Source organism: Lipotes vexillifer, unplaced genomic scaffold (assembly GCF_000442215.2).
Source record: "Lipotes vexillifer unplaced genomic scaffold, Lipotes_vexillifer_v1.1 scaffold139, whole genome shotgun sequence".
NCBI lineage: Eukaryota > Metazoa > Chordata > Mammalia > Artiodactyla > Lipotidae > Lipotes > Lipotes vexillifer.
The window spans coordinates 1,223,966-1,247,327 of NW_006793370.1; the positions used below are offsets into that span (position 1 = coordinate 1,223,966).

The window sequence follows — 23,362 nt, forward strand, 5'->3', positions numbered from 1 at the left end:
TTCCCTACAGCATGTGACCCTACTGACAACATTCTCCTTCTAGAATTCTCTCTCCCCTTGATTTTTTGGATACTGCTTTTTCTAGGTTCTTTTTCTAACTCTGACCACGTCTCTGTTCCCTTTATTCCTCCTCTCCTCTTCCTCCCAAAATGTGAGCATTCACTGAGATGTAAACTTTTATTTTGTATTTTCTCTGCCTTCACTAATACATTATCATCCACAGTTTCACCTCCTTCTATATGCAGGTGACTATAAAACCTGCATCCTTCTTAAGCTCCAGATTTGCATTTTCTGCTGTTGGCTGGTCATAATTGTCATGGATGTGTTTCCATCAGATAATCAGGCTGAAACTCATGGTTTTATTTCTCCCATATGTTCTTTCTTCGTCTTTTGCATTATATTTAGTGGCATCACCACTGTCCAGGATATTTACTGTCATCTTCAATTTCTCCCTCTTCTTAACCTGTGGATTTCCTTTCCTTGATCTACTCTACTACTTTCTTTTAACCTTTCCTTCTATTTATCTGAGTTACTTTCTCATGGCCCCCTTGGAATGTCTACCAGTCTCTATTTCCACACTTTAATCTATTCTACACTATACTGACAGAGACATCTTTATAAACCTCAGCTTTCATCATGTCAGTATGGAACAGCCCCTCAAACATCGACACATGGTATAATAGCTGCAAAAATCTTTACCAATTCTTTATAGTCCATTTCAAGTGCCATTTAACCTGCGCTAATTTCCCAGTCTCCTAAATCAGAGCTGTCTATCCCGTATTCTCCGTTCCCATAGCTTTCTTTTATCCTTTCCCCCAAGGTGTTAACCCTACCTGTTATTTGTCAGTACCTTAATGCAGATACCGTTAAGGTATCTTTGAATGGATTCTACTAGAATCCCCTCCACCCAGTGCTTTAAACAGTAACCTTAATAGATGCTTACTGAATTGAGCACTCACAGCAAAACATAGCAACAATATGGTTATGACACATTATTAACTCTATATTGTAAACAACAAATTTGAAATGTGTAGTTTTTGATCAAAATCCTGAAATGCATCCCATAATTCTGAACGTGATGCTTTTCGACGTTAGCCCCCCTACAGTTTACTTTTGCCATTCAATCCTTAGTTTTAGGACTCTCCATTGTTATATTTATGTTATAATACTGTTACGGAAACCAAGTTGTGAAATAAATTGCATGACTTTGGTAACATTCGATTAGACATTCTATAACATTTACATTGTGACTGAGAAAAGTATTACCAAACAGTTGTGATAGAAATCTTGATAAAAATAACAATTTTTTTTGAGGATTTACTCTGTGCTGGGCACTGCTTTAAATACTTAACATGTATTTACTCCTCGGGAGAGCCCCACGTAATAGGTTATCCTTATTTATAAATTGGAAAACTAAGGCACAGAGATCATATAATTTACTCAAGGTCACAAAGCTAGTAGATGGCAGAGCCCAAATTCAAGTTGCAGCATTCTGGCTTATCATTTTCCCCTAAAATACACAAATAAACTCTAATTTGAAAAAGTCAATTAACTTGCACATCTCATGGCTTTCGGAGACTATGAGAGGTTTCCAAGTTCTGTTTTTCAGGGATAAAGAGGCAGGGAGAGGACTCAGAGGGCCTAGTTGAGTTCTGCTCCACTCAGCTTCCAGTGGACGGAGTGGCCTTAAGCCTCCTCACCAGTGACTAGAAGAGCAGCACATAGCACTGGGGCGCAGGGAGTTCCACGCCACAGGAACTCTTACTGCCATCAGTGAGGATGGTATTCACACAGACGTGATCATTGGCCCATTAAGCAGGGAAGATGCCATTCTATAGACATTTTCCCTGCTTTTCTCTTTCCATGTCCAGGGTCTGTCTAGTCTCTGGGGACCGGCATGTCTCTGTTCAGTTCTTTTAGTTTGTGTCTGAAAAAAACGGAGTAGATCCTATCTAAAGGAGAGAGCCTGTCCTACCAGTGCTGGAAACTAGGGCATGTGAGGTGCAGCTGGGAGGTCCCTCAGTACACAGCCTGGAGGAGAGAAGACTTGGCTGGGGGTATTGTTACTGAAGATGTTATTGGAAGTGATGTCATGAGGAAGGTGAATCAGAGTGAGGACAGCCCGCAAGGGAGTGGAAGGAGAATGTTCAATAGGAACCAGAGGGAGGTATCTTGGATTAGTATCACCTTTGAAATTGCGTTTCAAAGAGGTCTCTAAACATGGTAGGATTTGCCAGAGAGGTGTAGTTCCCCATCACTAAAGGATCAAACACAGGTCGGACAAACACTTGGAAGGAATGTTGCATAGAATATATTAATATTGGCTAGACAGTCACCCTAGATGACTTTGAAATGTTTTACAACCCTGAGAAGCTGTGATTTCAGTTCTGCTCGGTCACATAATCAGAGTCCCTTTATCCTCCCCTAGACCTGTGGTTTGTGTGGTTTTCTGTTTTCACTTTCTCCAGCCCCCAGGACAGATTCCTCTTTTAATTTTTATCCCCTAGTCCCAAATTATGTCATTTTTTCTAAAAGAGACAGGGAGGCTTCCCCTGTTATCCACACTCTGTAACTCTCTAATAACATAGCATATAAAAATAAATAAATATTCTTATAGGAGCACGATGTTTTTTGTTCAAGCTACGTACTCCATAAATACTTGTACATATAGGTTAAATGTGTAAAAACACAAAGAGTTCAGTCAGAGATAATAAAACATAATTACTTGGAACTTTGGAGTCATTCTCATTATTGAAAAAAAGAAATTTTTTTTTTGGCCGTGCCACGCAGCACGTGGGGATCTTAGTTCCCCAACCAGGGACTGAACCCGTGCCCCTTGCATTGGGAGCACAGAGTCTTAACCACTGGACTGCCAGGAAAGTCCCCATCATTGGTGGACAATTTGAATAAACAAAATTACTTGTTATATTTGAAGTTTATTGTATATTGATACAAGATAATTTGAGCCAAACAAGTTTTTCCAGAATGAAAACAAAATAAAACAAGACAAAAACTATGGAATTGTATATGAAGACAGTAAGGAAGAAAGTCTAAGGAGTATTTTCATAGCTAAACATGTTTGCATGCTGTCATTCACCTAGGAGTCTCTTAACCTCCTCACATCTGGACATTTCCTTAAAAAGCACCAGGAATCTAAACCTTGTTGGATGCTGACAGAAAAACTGATTTGAAAATATCCTAAATGGTAAGTGATTGGGTTATATAGGTGTTAATAATACCTGTAATCAAGTTTGTGTGAACCTAATTTGGCTTAAGTGAAGCAAGCAAAAAATTATACAAACTATTTCCTGGTAAGATTATACTTGATAACAAGTTGTTATTTCAATTTTATGTACTTAGGAGCTTCATATTCATAATAAACAGATTAATAAGCACACTACTGCCTACCCAATAAAGGCAAAATATGATACCAGGGCAACCCAGTAATTTCTGGATGTCTGCTGTTAGCTCCATGGGGCAGGATGGGATAGACCAACTCCCACACAAAAGAAGTTAGGATTGAGAGGAGGAGTATTCTGAGTCCTCAGAAGAAGGAAGGCTGCCAAACACTTCAAACAATTGTTGGGACACCTTTAGGACTTAGGGTGGTGGGAGCCCTGTAGTCACTCTGCATCTAATTATGTTTCTTATGGTGACACAGTTGCAACTCAGGGATGTTCAGGGCTCTTAAGTTTCTTTTTCTGTGTCAAGGTCAGTAGCAATAAGGGCTAGTGAGAGAGAAGGAGAAAGCAGAAAAGACAAATATTAAGTCCAGACTAAAGAAGGTATTGAGCTTTGTAGGTGTTTTGTTTATAAATACACAATATCTTTTTCATGTCCTTTAGAACTTGCTTACCTGCTGCTAAAGTCCGTCCTCCTCCCGAAGCACTGGTTATACAACCAACTGAATTGCAGAGAGAAATAGTAAAGTTGTATATCCTATAAGGTTGTAGTCCTTTTACAATATAAGACAGTTCTTGGGATTTAGCAGTGTATAACACCTGTGAAGCAAAAAAAAAACATAGAAGTCAGATAATAGATAATCAGGGTGAAAAATATTAGCTTGACAAGCAAAGTTCCAGGAATTCTGACAGAGGGAATTACTGCCAACCACGATTAGGAAAAGGGATTATTTTTGAAGGGCCTCAACAAGCTAGGATTTAATTGATAATTGTACAATCACACTGCTTTATGAGGTAATAATCCAGTTCCTGAGTGGATAAATGAGGAAACCGAGTTATTGCCTCATAAAGCAGCATGGTGGTGCAGTTCGTGTCACTGATGGTACAGATAAAGAATGGTGATACTGTCACTGTTATTGTGAAAAAGTCCAAATAAAACCACGGGGCTTGGCCAAAATGAACCCAGTGCAGTAATGCCTACATGCTAGGTGATGGAGCTGGTACAGAAAGATGTCACTACGTTCAATCAATCCCATCATTTGCCTTTTTAAAAAAAAGCCACGGGAAGGAAAAGGGGAAAAAAGGAAAGATTACTGAGCACCCACATGAAGTCAATTCTCAATTATCTTTCTTGTACAACTGAGCATAAGCAGATTGATCAAACAGTTACATTTTTTTTTTGAAATACTGTCTTTATCACACATTTTCAAATGAAAATAGCAGATTTGAGCAAAGGAGACTCTATGGTCCATAAACAAGTAATTAAACAATAAGCACTGAGAGCTTGTCCTGTCATTATAACTAGAATTGATCAAAAGCAACCATGTAAATTTGCTTAGTCTGTAGATACAAAGACCACTGGTGATTATATTCAGGAAAAAAAAAGTCATTAAAATGGATAGTCTGACAGCTAGCATGAGTACAAAGCTATTTTTCTAAGGGATATTGATATACATTCATATGAAATAATCTTCCATAAATATAAATACTACAGGTAACTGTAAAGATTAATAACATTTGGAGTCAATTTCTAGATTTTGTTTTCCCTTTAGGAGTACAATGAAATTCATTTGGAATATGTGCCTGGGCACTGACTTTAAAATTTCATAAACTGAGTAGTTCTAGAAAGCAGTGTGTTTGGAATATAAATTATATTGCTTACATAACATTTTTCAGAAATAAAGGTGACTTTGGAGATTCAAAATATCTAGGAATAATTTAAAACACTGGCACCATTTTCTTGCAATTACATTTAGAAATCAGAAAAGCATCAAACACTGAATTATTAATCCTTTTTCCAATTTTAAAATGGCTACTTAGGTTTTGAAGATATAAACTTTTTTCTTTTGTGCAATGTGATTTAAAATTTTCTAAGAAAAATAAAACTTTAAAATGAGTAAATCTTAATATTGCTATAAGATTTATCTTATTTAGCACAATATTCATGGGATTTAATGTAGATTTTTAGAAAATGAAATTGTTTTTAAGATAAAATACATTAAGGTACTTCTTATTTAATTAAAAAACTTGAATCATTTTTAAACAAATTATTCTTTGTCTCAAGAACACATCATGAGGGAGAGGATGAACAATATGGAGGTTCCTTTAAAAACTAAAAATAGAACTACCATACGACCCAGCAATCCCACTACTGGGCATATACCCCAAGAAAACCATAATTCAAAAAGAGTCACGTAGCACAATGTTCACTGCAGCTCTATTTACAACAGCCAGGACATGGAAGCAACCTAAGTGTCCATCAACAGATGAATGGATAAAGAAGGTGTGGCACATATATACAATGGAATATTACTCAGCCATAAAAAGAAACAAAATTGAGTTATTTGTAGTGAGGTGGATGAACCTAGAGTCTGTCATACAGAGTGAAGTAAGTCAGAAAGAGAAAAACAAATACTGTATGCTAACACATATATGTGGAATCTAAAAAAAAAAAGGTCATGAAGAACCTAGGGGCAAGACGGGAATAAACACACAGACCTACTAGAGAATGGACTTGAGGACACGGGGAGGGGAAGGGTAAGTTGGGACAAAGTGAGAGAGTGGCATGGACATATATACACTAGCAAACGTAAAATAGCTAGCTAGTGGGAAGCAGCCGCAAAGCAGAGGGAGATCAGCTCGGTGCTTTGTGACCACCTAGAGGGGTGGGATAGGGAGGGTGGGAGGGAGGGAGACGCAAGAGGGAAGAGATATGGGAACATATGTATATGTATAACTGATTCACTTTGTTATAAAGCAGAAACTAACACACCATTGGCAAGCAATTATACTCCAATAAAAATGTTAAAAAAAAAAAAGAGGGAGGGGATATGGGGACATGTGTATGCATATGGCTAATTCGCTTTGTTGTGCAACAGAAACACAGTATTGTGAAGCAATTATACTCCGATAAAGATCTATTTTAAAAAAGAATTTTAAAGAACACAGAATGAAATGTAAGAAAGATAAAATGTAGACTAATACTAATTTTGATGAAATTTTACTTCTTCTCTACGTATAGTTGTTATAAATTACAGGACTTTTAAGAGACACTTATCCTAGAGCTTGGGGCATGTAAAATCATCACTCAGATAAACTGTGTCTTTATCATGTACATAGACTCATCTTAACAAGTCTTTTTTTTTTTTTTTTTTTTTTTTTTTTTTCCTTGCGTTATGCGGGCCTCTCACTGTTGTGGCCTCTCCCATTTGCGGAGCACAGGCTCCGGACGCGCAGGCTCAGCGGCCATGGCTCACGGGCCCAGCCGCTCCGCGGCATGTGGGATCTTCCCGAAACGGGGCACGAACCCGCGTCTCCTGCATCGGCAGGCGGACTCTCAAGCACTGCGCCACCAGGGAAGCCCAACAAGTCTTAAAGGATGTATCTAATTGAAAGGTTTTTTGTGGGATTAATCTTTAAAGAGGTGAGAAGAACTCTGTAGGAGTTTAAAATACTACAATGATAATAGCACCGATCCTTTAACAGTTATTTTTACAGTAGGCTTTCCCCAGAAATTCTGGCTATTTATTTACTAAGATTATAACAAGACATGCTCAGGTCAGTGTGGATACAAATTTAGTTGTTGAGAACATAAAAAATTTGACTTTACCACTTGTGATTTCACTTTCTTGAATATATGATTAGGTAGATGAATATTTGAAGGAGAGGGTATGAGAGAGAGAATAAAGTGACATATCTATATTCTTATTTTAATTCAGACACAAAGAAAAGACTTTTAAACAAACAGATTTATATACATAAATTTTGTCAATATAAAAATTTTCCTGTCCCACTGAATATTTTATAAAATGTAATGTAGCCATATCCCGTTAATAATAATCACTAATAACAATATCTAATATTTGTCAAGCTCTTTAAGCTCTATAAAATCTGTATAGATAAGCAGACATTGTTTTCCCATTTTACACATGAATAAAACCTGAAGCACAGAGTTGTGTGATATGGCAAAGTAACTGGTAAAAGCGGGATAAAAACAAGTTAATTTCTGGGATGTGTTATATAAACTATGTTTTTTTGTTTTTTTTTTCTTATCTTAGTTTCTTGGAACAGAATATTATAATACAAGTTACAGCCAGAACGCATAATATGCTGTGCAAGCTGGTAATCCAAACCCACATGTCATCCACCATTCTGACACTGCTGGCTCAATCTCAGCTCCTACCTATGACTCCTTGGAGGACCCTTAAGACTTGTGAGAGTAGAAAAATGTGGTTTGGTTTGCAGATGGGTTGTCTTAGTATGTGGTTAATGGAGTCAAAAATGGGTGCTGGCTGCTCTATAGCTCCATTCAGGGATGGTCCTAAAACCCAGCAATAAAAAGAAATCCTTTCAATGGGCAAAACTTTAGGTAGTGCACCTGGTGATTTATTCTGTGTGGAAAGGGAAGGGTCCCTGAATTATATGGCTGTGGTTTGGTTGTATTGAACATGGCCATAAAAGAGAAAAAGACTAGAAAATCAGGAACTAGGATGTCTAGGGAAGAAGAATGTGGATAGGCCCATGGGCCAGGGCATCAAGTAAGTGCGAAGGTCTTTTCATGTCCTGTTAATGTCCTCCAAAGAGCATCTTCCTCAGGAGAGATGCTAAACGGCCAAGTATGCAGAATGACTTGTCCAGTTGACATCAGCCAGTCTTTGTCATTGGTCACTCTTATGCTGATAGAAAGGACACTGGTCACACCATAAACTGGAGGGTAACAAGAGCCTCTCATCGTCCAGGATTATTATACATATCAAATGAATTCATCTACGTACACAGTAAAGCCTCAGTAATCTTAACCTATGATCATTATTCTCATTACTGCTGGCTGGATATAACTCACTAGAAGGAAATATGTCACTACATATCCCAAACCTTGAACATGTTCACAACCTTCGCTATAAGCTGTGATAAACTGCATCCCTCAGAATTTATTCTTAGGAAATAGAAATATGCGAAAGGTACATATAAGATGTTCTTATCAATGTCATTTAGATTTCCAAGAGAATTAATACAATAGACATATCAATTGATTGTGGATTGGTTGAATCATTATTGTGTACCCAGATAATATGATAGTACACAGCTACTGAATGTCAGCTTCTTGCAAGATATTTAAGGATATATGCTAAGTGGAAAAAGCAGATTTCATGAAACAAAGTTATACCAACTTTATTTCCATATACCCTTATATTAGGAAAAATGAGTGATATAAGTATTTAGAGCCTTGTATACATAAATATTATAGTAAGAAACGAATGCCCCCTTTAAGGATTGTATTGGGCTGGCCAAAAACTTCATTCGGTTTTAAGTAAAAATAAGACATATTTTTCCTTTTCACCAAGAAATTTATTGAATGCATTCATTAACTGAGCAAACTTTTTGGCCAACCCAATATAAATGAAAATTCTGTCAGAATTCTGCAAATACAGAAAATGTCAATATGAAGACATAATTCAACTCTGAAAGGTCGTTAGTTGAAAATAACTACCTGTGAAAACACCATCGGACTAGATTGTTGAGGTGATTGTTCAGAAACCATACTGACGTTATACCCCACAACTTTTCCTCTTGTCACATTATCTGCTGGCATCTCCCAGGACACATTGAGCGAGTACGGTGAGAGGGCGGAGACTGAAGGAGGGGTCATGAATACAGGCGCTGTTAACGACAACAATAACAACAGCCAAGACAATGAATGCCATATTCACAGGTTTTCAACCTGAATTCACACATTTATCCTAGTTTCTGAAACACCTCACTCCTTACATAATATTCTAATTTTTAAAAATCAAAGAAGATGCTGGTGTGTATAAAAGCTACTCACTCACTTATTTTTATATCTGCAAGGATGTTCTCCACCTTCACATTACTAACAAAGATATTTTCCATTTACAAAATTAAAAAACAGGAATTTGCTTGTGTTCATAAAGGTAACTAGTAGATAGCTGGGGAGGAAACCATAGGTCTTATGACGTCTTTGAAAGGAGAAGCCACAAAAACAGAATATGTCTCAGTCCACAAAGTTTAGAACAACGCACAATGACATATTGGACTTCTTATGTAGAGAAGTAATTCACTGAGCTCCTGGGAGAATATTACTCTTTAGAAAGAGGGAAATCGGAAATGCTCTAAATAACCCCGAAGAAATTCGAAAAGTTTTCAGTAAATCTGGATTGAAATGTTTAGGGACATACACATATACATTCTCCCCCTGCCATCCTTGAGATCTTAATATGGATTTTAAACGTGCTAACCAAAGGTGTATTATCAAAGGACCTCACTGCACTTTCATTAGCCAGTGACCCATACGATTATGAGGGTCCAGTATTGCTGTTTCATCCATTACTTTTCATTTCTGACCTTGACTTTCCCCTTCCGGAATGCCATGGCTCATCACTTGTGCTATCATGGCCCTATTATCTGGACAAGATGGCTGGGAGTCATTAAGAGATGCTCAAGCACCATGCACATTTTATTCATGAAATGATTCCCTTGGACATCAAAATTGAAGCTATCCTTACCCTCCACAGTCCGAACAGATCCAATTTAAATCGGGACGTGGGTTTCTCTGGACATCTATAGATTCAAAGCATAACAAAAGTGTAGTTTTTTTGTCAAGGGCTCATGAAATTTGAAGTGTTTATAATATCAAGAATGAGGTGGAGGATTAAAAATATCTCATTTGGGCTTCCCTGGTGGCGCAGTGGTTGGGAGTCCGCCTGCCGATGCAGGGGATACGGGTTCGTGCCCCGGTCTGGGAAGATCCCACATGCCGTGGAGCGGCTGGGCCCGTGAGCCATGGCCGCTGAGCCTGCTCGTCCGGAGCCTGTGCTCCACAATGGGAGAGGCCACAACAGTGAGAGGCCCACATACCGCAAAAAAAAAAAAAAAAAAAAAAAAAAAATATCTCATTTGCCTTAGTAAAGCTATCTTAAGAAAATTAAAACTTTTCACCATCCTTCCTTACCATATTGCCAACTGCTTATAAACACACTTGTGAATTATAGATTTTGATGTCTGGGATTATATTTTAAGGTACAATTTGGTACCTAAACTATTTGTTTTGGAAAGAGAGAGAAAAACAAAAACAGATTTGTGAAACTGGTAACAGTTATATCTTTCACTGAACGTAAATTGTACTGAATTTGGAGCAAGATGGGACATATGGCCAGCCCACTTCAGGACTGGAAACCAATTGCTATTTTTGACAAACATTCCCAAAAGACTATAACTACAGTTAAGCCATTTTGGCGCCTTGAAGTAACAACTAAAACATTATTTTTTTTCCCTAGAACTTAACTGCAAGAACTTTGTGACCTTGAGCTATCTATGAAACCAATCTATGCATTCAATATTTCCTTGATTTATGTAAATGTACAGCTCTTGCTTTTCGAATGTATTTAGTGCTGTTGACTTTAAGTTGAGGCAATATTTTCATTCAGGAGTTTCCAAAGTAGAGTTCAAAGCATTAGTCTTCACCTGATTCTCCCGTTCTTCCTGTGGTCCAGGCAGAAGACACACTCCCAGCCATGTTCACAGCTAAGACTCTAAACTTGTACTTGGTGTACGGCTCCAAGCCAGTGATGATTGTGGTTGGTTCGGGAGGTTCTAATGCATTTTCATTGGCTGATTCTGCAAGTGGGTAAGGACTGAGCCAGCCACTGCTCTGAAAAACTCGACTTTCTGCTGACCTGGTTCCTCCATTAGATCTCAGTCTTTTCATATATAGTTCATATCTTATAATTATGCCTAGAAAAGTGAAACGGTGAACAAAGAGGACTTATTAGACAAATGGGCTATTTTAGGGGTGGGGTGATGTTAGGTTATGTGAAGAGTCCTGGCTTTCCTTGTTCTTCTGACTCAATTACCTGTCTATTTTCTTGGTAATCCACATGATAGGTACTTATTTAAAAAAAAAACAAACAAACTACAAGTTGATAGCTACATGAATGCATATTACTGAAAAGCATATTCATGGAAAATGAAAACTGAGTGCAAAAGTGTACAAACACAAAATAACTATAATTTATGATAGGTAAATTCAATATTTTTCAGGATGGTCATAATTTATACTAAGAATAGCTATCTCTTTTCAGAAATTTGATCACTGTACCTTCAATTTGTATAGTTTCAAATTTGGGGACTTTAATTTGATTATCTGCTTAACATAAGCCTTGTTTACATAAATATTAGAATATTACAGTTCATTTCCACCTAGTTTTATCAAGTAACTTAAAAATCCTAAGAAAAAAGCTTTTGTTATAATACGTGCATGATATTAAATTACTAAAAATCTATGAAGGTGTGCTGGCCTGTATAACCAAGGGTTCAATTATATAAGCCCAAAAATTAACTTAATGGAGTCAGCTAGCCTATATACGTATTTTTTGTATTATTTCATATCTTTTTCTTGCTTAAAAGAAAATTTACTGCTTATGGGTGCCCTAACTTGTGACACAGTCAAATATAATGCATTTCCTAAGTGAGTTTCAAATTAGAAACGTCATTTGTGTTATGGCAGATGTCACTAAGAGCAAAGATAATATTAGCCTTCTAGGGGGCAATTTAAATGAGTGGAATCTGTTATTAGATTAAAGAAATATACTTACTCTACTAACCAGGACAAATAGCATACCTTTAGAAATTGTTTCCCAATTATGACATCATGCAGTTATAAAACTGAAAACGGTTGTCAGAATCTTATTGCACAATTCCAAATACCCAGATTCTCCTTCATGTTTTACCCAAGAATGGGAAATCTCGGCCTTGAATTCCTACCATTTGGTTCCATCGGTGGAGCCCATTCTACGTGAAGCTCTGTGGAACTGATCTTCCGCACCTCGGGTGGATCCAGCCTTCGGGGAGGTGCCTGGGCTGTGGTCACTGTCAGAGGGGTGCTGTGTAAACAGCCTCCACTAGTACACGCCTGTACAGCAAAACGGTATTTGGTGAATGGAACCAGATTCCAGATGGTAGCGGTGGTTTCAGGACCTTCATAGGGAACACAGGGCTGGATGCCATCTAGAGGAGCACAGGACAAAATATATTTCTCGACAGGACCAGAACGATTTGAAGGTACAGCCCAGGTAAGTGTCACAGAGTCTGAGCTAATAGGACTGATATAACTTAAGTTCAGGCTTCCCTCTGGGGCCCCTGGTTTTGTCCTGTAGGTGACAGCTGCACTCCTTGTTGAACCACTCAAGCTGCTGGTCTCGAGGTAATAGGAATAGGAGGTATATGGTGACAGCGCAGTGTCTAAGAAGTATTGAACATCTGAAATTTAAAAAAAAAAAAGAAAAGAGTTACATTCCACAAATTGGCAATGAAACATTTCTAATTATTTTTGTTATATAACATAAGTACATTAAACTACACCAATCCACTCTTGAATAAAAGTATGGTTCATATTTTTAAAAATTGAGATGAAGCAAATACTGGTTACTTTTATTGTGCAGTACAATATAAGAAAAGTGCCTTTTGTAATGATGCATATTTAGAAGCTTAAGCTTTTTTTTGTTCTTTATATGATACAGCGTCCTTTTTCATATGCTAGAAACCTAATGCCCAAGGTGATGGTATTAGGAGGTGGGGGGACTTTGAAAAATGATGACATCATGAGGGTGAAGTCCACACATGGGATTAGTACCCTTGCAAAAGAGGGCCCGGAAAAATCCCTCATCCCTTTCACCATGTGAGGACACAGCGAGAAGTTGGCAGACTGCAACCCCGAAGAGGGCCGTCATCAGAACCCAACCATGCTGGCACCCTGACTTTGGACTTCTAGCCTCCAGAACACTGAGAAATAAATTTCTGTTGTTTAGAAGCCACTCAGCCTGTGGTATTTTGTTATAGCAGCCTAAACAGACTAAGACAGTGACCATCTGAGTGAAGGGTTATTTTGACATTCTGTTACATGTGTCATTGCAAATTCTTCATGAAAATATGTTGAATATCAGACTAGAGTCCAATCAGGTCACAGAAAGCACAGAGTAATCCGAACAAGGAAAGCAGAATACACAGAATGATTGAGTACAAAAGGGTTTTACTTACTTAGGGGACCAGAAACCTCTAAAGAATGCAGGAAGAGAAGAGACAGAGACAGGGAAAAGTTACTACCCCCAGGGCTGAAGCAGAGCACCTAGGGAAGGAACAGAACTGGAAGAGATAAGACCTGGGATGAGATCAGACTTTGCTGGACAGGGTGCAACCGTGGCCCACTTGACGGTGAAGTTCGCTGAGGTTCCATGAAGGCAGAACTCCCTTGGAATCTGGCCTCTAGCACCTCAGGGGCTCTACCACAGAACTTACAGAGAAAAAACTTACTGGCAGAGTGCCAAGGAAAGCTGCCCATGATGAGAGGCTGCACCATGGAACTCACTGGGAAGCCACCGTCTGTGGTACTAGGGGAAGATGCCACCGGGGCATCAGAAGAATTTACTGGGACTGCCATGCACTGTCTTCTGGGGTGCATCTTGTAGAACTCACTCTTACGGGGCCAGAGCTTGGGAAAGCTGCCCTTTGGGGTCCTGGGGAAAAGCTGCCCAAGGGTAGCTTGGCAGCTGTGTATGGCTGAACATCACTTGTTGAGTGATCTCCTGAGAGGGGTGCACACCAGAACCAGGAAGAGAAACCTCCATCTCCTGCAGGATCCCTCCAACACCCTCTACTGATAGAGTGCAACATCATACCGGCTCGTAAAGGAGAAATGTTTACAGGTTCCAGCTCCATTACCACAAAGCAGGCAATGAAGCCAAGGTTTGAAACGGAGAGGAAACAAATTGATAACTTGTACAAGTATACACTACAAAATCTTTTATGAGACCATGATCTTTAGCCATATTCTTGGGAAACATTTCCTTGGGAAGCATATAAAATGACTGATGTGTTATTTATAATAGGAAATGTTTAAATAAATTAAAGTTGAATTTCTTAATGAGTTATATTAGTCTAATATTACATTAATAGGATTCTTATATTATATTAGTTATTTAAAACAATAGTGATGAAGACCATACAGCAATATGAGAAAAAATATGAAATGTAATACTGCATAGACTTGATTATTATGCAAAATAAACTGAAGTACATATTTTCCCAGAAATTTTCCAAAATGAAATTCGTTTTTGCACTAGAATGCTGGAATTGTGATGCTTTAATTTTTTTTCCTTTAAATTTTCTTAATTGGATATGCCACTTTTATAATAAAAAGTTATACAAATTCAAATCAGAATCAGGTGTTTAGAGAAATTATTGCACAAGAGCATCATAAAATTCCTCTTTGGAGATGCACTGGGTCACAATATTGGCTGACCCCAGCCTCCCGTGTGCGGCATTCTCACCCACCAGAGCTACATGGAGCTGTGCAAGTTGCCTTAATTAACCTTATTTTCTCACACACCTTCATGCCTTGTCTTGTACAATTTCTTCCATGAGAGTAATTCTTCCTCTACTGTGGTATCTGGTTAATTCACCTCACATCACCCACTTCTGTGGAACTTTCAATGGTTCTCAATCACTATCTCTGCCCTCACAGGCATGGTTGCTTCTTACCCCTCCTCCATTTATAGGATACTCAGAAATATTCTAAAAATATTTCTTAATACTCTTAAGTCTATTCTGGTACAATATTTAATATATTACTTTGTAATCTTGGTTTATTTATCTATATCTCTTTTCAATAATGAGAACTGTTCCTTCCATCTTGTATTTCTAGTGGTTGGTACTGTTCCTGGTCTGCAGTAAGCAGTGAACAAAGCAGTGAACAAAGAATGAATGAATGATTCTTCATATACATATTTTTTTTCTAGGAAATAGTATTAAGACCCTTATAATAAAAAAACATTGATTTTCATCTATTCTGTTTTCATTCTTATCCCCTGCTTATATTTTCTGTTTTTTTTTAGGTTTATTTCTCTCAGAGGTAACTGAACCATCTTACCCTCGTTACACTGATCCTTTGATGTGGTATGGAATAATAAATGATAATGACATTAAAGGTAGAAATGAAATCCCAGAGTTCACTAAGATACAATGTTGTCTAAAACTCTCATCTTAAACTATGTTAATGTCCCTAGTGACATGAGCAATTGTCACACGTAGAAATAATCTTCCTCTAGTTTCCCTGTGAAAGCATTTCCCTGGGGTAACATTTAAGGACTATCTCCCCACTCATGGTGACCCAAAGGAGGAAAGATTTAACCGATTGTGAATTTGGACGGAAAAAAAAGCAAAGCATCCTCAGCCTACTGATTTCTTTTCTAATCTGTCTTCCTGCAGGAGAAAAGGTATATTTTCCAATCTGGCTTCTATTAATAATGATGATGATTTTTATTTTTCATTTCCATCTTATAGATGGAATCCTATGTCTAGTTCCCCTTTAGTTTCAAACCCAAGTAGGAAAAAGTAATATGATTTTCTGACTACCCCTTAAAACTTCAATACTATCAAAAGTGTGCTATTTCCTACAATAGCTGTTCTCTTCACCCCTATAACACATAAAATACCTACTGGCAGCCCTAATCGTGGCTGCAGGGGAGACAGTGTTAGGTGCTGATTATGTACAACCCCCACTGCGCTAACTTACACCTTTCTCTTCTACTCTTGAAAACTAATTAGGATGCAAAATGAGTGAAATGTTACCTAGGGAAACCACTGACTATACCTTAACTTCCTTTTTAAAAGTTATTTATGAACTTTAAAATTATTCCATCATTATTAGCAAGTATTACTAAGAACAAATAGTTTGCAAGATGTAAAAATGAAAATACCGGTGTGTTATGATCTTAGGTTGGAAACTACTGCCCTGGAGAATCTCTTAGTGCATCAGGCCAGCTAGGAAAAGTTTTATTCTAACAAGGAATTCTATAATGGTCTCAACCAAATGGTCAAACTTGCTTGGAAGACACACTATTAATTTTCTTTGAAAAGTTCAACGATTCTCCACCTATAATTCCAAATGCCTTTATTTAACCCAAAGATCTGTGTTCATAGGACTGGATATAAGTACTGTTTCCTCTTCATATTACACATGCTATCCACACACTGGAAACAGAGTAATAAACATGAGGGTATTATTAGAATGATACAAAATTCTGACAGCATTAACCAACTGTTCTTACTGTTCAAATGCCATCATGCAGATAATTTGCATATCATTAATTATAGCGATTGTCAAGAAATGCCAGAAGTGGCACTTTTTAATGAAAAATAAGGATTTAAGAAATAATACCTGTTTAATAGGATTATATAAATTTCTGATTAGTGAACGAGCACACATTTATTATGTAAGAAACTGTTATTTGGATTCTATATTAGTGCAATCATGAAAAAGAGCCAGAGTGTTGTACTCACGTGGAATGTTCTATAAAATAGATCACTGTATGTTACTATGTAAAACATGCCTCTGGGTTGAAGGGTATAATTGAGGTTTAATTTTACTATTGAATTAACCTATATGGAAAATAGAGTGACCCTAATATACAACTTAAGAAATAATTCAACCAGTAATAGTGTCATCTTCAAAATCACTTTCAATATTTCAATAACTCTCTCTTCTTCTATCACAAAAACTTAAGTTTCAGGACACCTGGATCATGCTGACATTTGGAAGAAAATAAACATTCTAGTAGCAGGTTTTTAGGATGCTTTGCCAACATGGCAGATGTAGACAGATGTTCCTTTCCCTTTGCAATCTGCATTATAAAGTTCAGAGCTTCCATTAACTTCAAAGAAGACTAGGAGTACTGAAGAGACATTCAGAGTTAACACAAAGTACTGAATGTAATAACATAAGTCATACAGAACTGGGTGCAAAACGTAACCTACTGTAATATACACAAAATAAAACCGTATGCTATGCAAAAGTTGTAACGCCAATCAATATGTCAAAACAAGGCAACTTCCTAATCATTTTCAGAAACATTATGGAACTTCAGTGTTTTTACATAGCCTTATATACTTTTCTAATTAATCAATCATGTTAAACTAGAATTTGGAAAACTGGGTCTTAAACAAAGAGAACAACATGGAAACCTGAATTGGAATCACTGTTCCAATGTTTCTTAAACTAGTTTCTTTTAAACTAGTTTCTTAAACTAGCTTGTAGCTAAACATGACCAAAGCAAACATCAGAGAAGACAGGGCTGGAAGAAAATTTCCAAGTTTTCCTTCTGTCTTTAGGGAAAAAGTATCTAAAACATCTGAGTAAATCTTTTTAAAGATAATGGGTCTAAACAGTTTGATTTCTACCAGCTCCTTCAAAATCTTCATAATAGTTACAGGTGCAAAGACAGTCTTCATGATTTGTTCACACCCTTCTCTCAATTTGGTTCCATGTTGCTGGGTTTTACCTCTGTGGAAATGGCAATGTATGCATATAATTAGACCATTTGCTTGAATGTTAGGACTCTGATGTCCCTTTTTGAAAAGTCCATTTTTCAACCTGAGAATTTAAAATGTGAACCCCTTATAATAGAAATATTTGATAAATTTTCTATACTCCTTATACCCAGAAAAATGATAGACCAGTTTCTTGTAAGTCTTCCAGTACTTTTATATATTTTAAATTAAAATATAATTCATAGATTATTTTAGTATCTTTTAGTTACCTTAAACAGTATTTCATGGATATTTCCCATTCATTAATAACTAAACTAAGAGAGCACTTTATAGGTGACCATATTCTACAATTTACTTAATAATGCGCCAGATTCTATTATGTCATGTACCATGATTTACTGAAAGTTTTTTGAATGTCTGACTTTTTTCCAATATTTTGCAATTACAAATTGTGCAGGTTTGGACATATTTTGTGATTTGGTGTCCCTTTACGACTATTCATTTGAGATACATTTTCTAAAGTAGGTTTGCTGAGTCAAATGGTTTCTCATATATTTTAACAAGTTATCCCACGCGAAAAGTCATACCAATGAACCCTCACAGATAGCCCAGCAGTTTACGTAAGTTCTAGCTTCTCCATATCCTCATTAATCCTGGAAAGGGTAATTTGTTTTCATCTTTGAGGCTTTGATAAGCATTCATGTCTTAACAAATAATAAGCATCTCATTTTCACTGCGTTTCTTTGATTACTAGTGAGATTTGTAATTCTCTCTCTGCTGAAACACTCCATGCTAGACAACAACATGTCTCCTCAATGTCAAAGAACTTAACTAATGTATCAATTTTCAGAATATTATATCTTTCCATCACCAAACCTCGAAACTCACTGTATGGGTATTGATCTTCAATTGTGTAGATTTCAAAACCATCCCTGAATAAACTGTAAGTGAGCCAGTGGGCATTTGGAGAATCAGGTGGACTCCAGGAAACACTGATAGCAGAAGAATTTTGAACTTTTCCTCTGGGTGGAGGTTGCTGGGATGGAGCTAAATTACAATGGAGAGAGCATGTATCAGCAAAGGCAATCAATAAGGACACAAGTAAACTTAAGTAAGATATCCAGCAAAGAGCTCTTTCTGATTCAGGATTACTTTATCAAGAAGACATGTGGTTTACCAAGACATTAATAAACAAAGGGTATACATCATGAGTTCTCTAAAACAAAGCTTTTTATCTATAAACATAAAATACACTTGTAGGTCAATGCAGCTGACATGAATATGGTTGGGGGAAAAAACCCACAAAAGCTTACATAAGCACTTTTTTTTTATTGAAGTATAGTTGACTTACAACATTATATTCATTTCAGGTATATAACATAGTGATTTGATACTTGTATAGATAATGCACCATACAGAGTTATTACAGCATTATTAACTATATTCCCTGTGCTGTACACTACATCCCTCTGACTTATTTATTCTGTGACTGGAAGTTTGTACTTAATCTCCTTCACCTATTTCACCCATTCCCCACCTCCCCTCTGGCAACCATTGGTTTGTTCTCTGTATCCATGAGTTTGTTTCTGTTTTGTTCTATTTGTTCATTCTTTTTTGGATTCCACATATAAATGAAAACATACAGTATTTCTCTAACTCTCCACCTCTTTCTTTGAATTTTTCAGAGAAACTATCCAAGGATGCATAATATTTATTTTCTACTTAATTAACTTAAAAGTTGATACACATAAATTGTGTTGAGACTTGAAATAAGTCGTGTAATTTTTGGATTTTTTAAAAGGAAGTTTTCCATTCCATTAAGCACAATGTTTCATTTTGCTTCACAGAGCATAGTGTAAAAGAAAGAACAATAGCTGATGATACAAATAGCTGCGGATGCTAAGGATGTTAAATAGTCTAAATACTAGCAAGAAACAAATTAAATGTACTACATGAACACCAAGCACCTGTTAGAGTTGCTATGATTGTTTATAACACCTGTTAAAAATGCTGTGATTGTAACATAGAAAACAAACATGGTTACCAAAAGGGAAAGCAGTTGGGGGGGGGGAAGGGGGGAGAAGGGATAAATTAGGAGTTTGGGATTAAAAGATACACACTACTATACATAAAATAGATAAACAACAAAACCTACTGTTTAGCACAGGTAATTATATTCAATATCTTGTAATAATCTGTAATGGAAAAAAATCTGAAAAAGAATATATATAAATATATGTATGTAACTGAAGCACTTTGCTGTACAACTGATACTAACAAAACACTGTAAATCAACTATACTTTAACTTAAAAAGTGCTGCGATTCAGATGTACAGAACAAACATATGGACACCAAGAGGGGAAAGCAGGGTGGGGGGGATGAATTGGGAGATTGGGATTGACATATATATATATATAGGAGTGAAATTGGGTCATTTGTAGAGACATGGATGAATCTAGAGACTGTCATACAGAGTGAAATAAGTGAGAAAGAGTAAAACAAATATTGTATATTATGCATATATGTGGAACCTAGAAGGATGGTAGAGATGAACCAGTTTGCAGGGCAGAAACTGAGACACAGTTGCAGAGAACAAACGTATGGACACCAAGGGGGGAAGTGCCAGGGGGTGGTGGTGTGATGAATTGGGAGATTGGGATTGACATATATATATATATATATATATATATATATATATATATACTAATATATACAAAATAGATAACTAATAAGAACCTGCTGTATAGCACAAAAAAATTAAATAAATAAAAAATGCTGTGATTGTTAGAGATAATATGTTTGCTTCCATCAGGCACATAAGAGCATTCACCTCACTATTTTAGTGATATTTTTAGAGTATAAATATATACTATGAACACATTGTTTCTTATCACTATATTTTTCATAGTCTCCCTATTTTGGAGAAGCAGTCTACATTTTTTTTCCCCAGAAGATATAATGGTAAAGGAGAAAAACAATGTCTAACTATATTTTAAGGGCAATCAACCACCAGTTTATTTACCCGCCTCTGGTTTAAGATGCATAACCCTTCATCCATTTAGAGAAGCATAATGTAATCGGACTTTCTCATTGAATAAAATGACAAAGGCACAGTTTGCTGTGTTAACTTATTTTGTAAACCATTAATCATTCTGTTGAGAAAAAGTTTTAAATCATGAATCGATCATGAATCGATCAATTATCAATATTATTATATGAAATATCTGCAGTCACTAGGTGATAGTCAATGTTCCAGAAGAAAAGAAAGTGCACACTCAAGTGATTTAATAAACAGCTTAATAAAGAAACTATTTTCAAAAGGGTGGGCAGAATGTAAAGGAATCAAAAGACATGGAGCAGTACTCTGGGGTATGGTAATAGCAGAGCTCTTTTACTACTTATGTCACAGGTCAAGACCAATCCCAGGCTCAATAATTCACTAGAAATTCATTCACTCATCATATAGTCCTACTCATGGGTAAGATTTATTACTGCAAAAGGATACAGAGTACAATCAAAAAAGGGAAAAGGTACATGGGTAAAGTCTGGGAGAAACCAGGCACAAGCTTCAAGTTACAGAGGATGGGCTTAATTTCCCTAGCAACATATAAAAACACACGTGAAATGTTGCCAACCAGAGAAGTTCATTAGAAACTCAGTGCCCAGGGTCTATACTGGGGACTGTTCATGTAGGCAGTCTCTGCCTGGCACACACCAAAATTCCAAACTCCCAGAAAGAAAGCAGGTGTTAAGCACTGTATGGTCAGGCCACTCAAGAGGGCTGTCCTCTTGCTCTCTGTACATCCTCTGTTCAACCAGTGCCTGCTTCACCTACATCCTACTCAGAGCACTGACCATCCTACACACTTGCCCCAGGTCCCAGCTAATGACTGTTCTTACCAGAGGCAGTGATGGGCGTGGTCCACTGCTGGTTTCCTTGGTAACCGAAGAGCCAGCCAGAGGTAATTCCCCCTATAACTGGTAATCCCTCCCACCCCCCAGTGAAGCCTACAGCCATGTCCTGCCTGCTCTCCCCTGCATATGGTGGGGTGTCACTCCAGGACCTTGCTTCAGACATGTAAGCTTCCCCATCCATTAAATCATTCATATCTCTGTCATTGACTCCAGACTCCTTCTTTGGTCTCAAAACTGGGAAGATGGAGGCCAGTATTTCCTATGGGTGGCAGCCCAACAAGCATAAACCATGTAATCTGTACAAAATTTAAGGGACAGCGAGCCCTTCTTAATAATTCTGAGGATGGTGGGAGTCATCACACAATCCAAATCCCAGATGCCAGCCAAAGGCCAACTTTGTAAGCAGGTCTTTCTAAAGACAAGCATTCAGGCCTGCTATGTTAAGTTTTTCTCACACATTATCCCTAGCTTGAAGGGGCACAGCACTCAGAGACAGAAAGGGAAGTGTGAAGAGCATCATCTGACCACTCATTGAAGGACAGAGCCAACTCAAGGCCAGTCTTACACTGAGACAGGGAGCTGGGGATTAAATGTCCTGACTTCCCTTTCTGCCAGCCCTCCCCCAGATGACTAGAAGGTTCCTACTTGTAGCTGAAACCAACCGAGAGTCAGGGGGCAAGAGAGCCTGCTGACACAGAACATACAGAATCTTGGGGAACAGAGCAGAGTGAGAAGTATGGAGTAGTAACGTGAAGTTATCCTAACACACCAGGCACAGACTTTCAACTAAGAGCTATTACTAATTCATCAGTACTCATGAATGATATACTCCATTTTAAAGACATGAGATAATCCAACAATAGCATTTTAAGAAAGTATATCAAGAGCACTGGATTTGAAATATATAAAATTCCATATCTTACGCATAGGCTTCCTAAAGACAATGTCTCTAAACCTATGGTAGATAATACTGATGTCACATTTTTCAAGAAAAATATTCAACCTAGATACATTCTCATGCTTCCCCTTTATCCTTTTTTTGGAGGGGGTTTTCATTGTTATGTTAAAATTCTAACTGTCCATATGCCTATTTAGATATAGGATAGTGAGTAATAACAATCTCAGAATGACACATGAAAAGAGAATTATTTCCAAACAGCACGTTATATTTTTGAATTCAGTGATTTGCCATATTTTGCTGTGGTCACTTTGGTTGGTTGAATACTGACAGTACATTTGATCTTTCAGTGAATTTTAATTTAGGGCTCTAAATCCTGTTATTCTTAGTGGAACTTCAAAGATTCATAAACTGTCTCATCTACAGCACTCTCAAAGAGGCTCGTAATCCATGGCAATTTAATGTTTTTTAGTGAATATTAGTGATGCTCTCAGGAACACAACAGATTTCAGAGTTAGAGCAATCAAACCCGACCATTAAACTATTTTCTAAGATGGCAAAATACTTTTGGGATGATTGAAAGAGAGACAGATGTTTCAGTCCCAGGTCAAAGGATGTAGAAAATGATTTGCATTACGTGAAAATTTCCTTGACAACAAACACAACCACACACATATATACACACATAGGCTCTTCCAAATGTTTAAAGTTGATTACTTTTTATGACCATCTCTAACCACAATCTTGTCTGACTTCACAGTGTGAATGAATAGTGCTTGTTTGACATTTAGTGAGAATTTTCAAAGA

At 37.2% G+C, this 23,362-nt stretch overlaps 1 protein-coding gene across 1 annotated transcript in view; it reads right to left on the reverse strand.

Moving 5' to 3' along the window:
- Nucleotides 1-23,362, reverse strand: part of USH2A (usherin) — a 773,469-nt gene that overhangs the window by 571,674 nt on the left and 178,433 nt on the right. The window contains exons 15-19 of the mRNA XM_007466317.1: nt 18,630-18,788; nt 12,183-12,677; nt 10,884-11,153; nt 8,893-9,062; nt 3,857-4,001 (exon numbers count right to left, since the gene is read on the reverse strand). Coding sequence (XP_007466379.1) covers nt 3,857-4,001; nt 8,893-9,062; nt 10,884-11,153; nt 12,183-12,677; nt 18,630-18,788 — 1,239 coding nt within the window. The remainder of the gene's footprint in view (nt 1-3,856; nt 4,002-8,892; nt 9,063-10,883; nt 11,154-12,182; nt 12,678-18,629; nt 18,789-23,362) is intronic.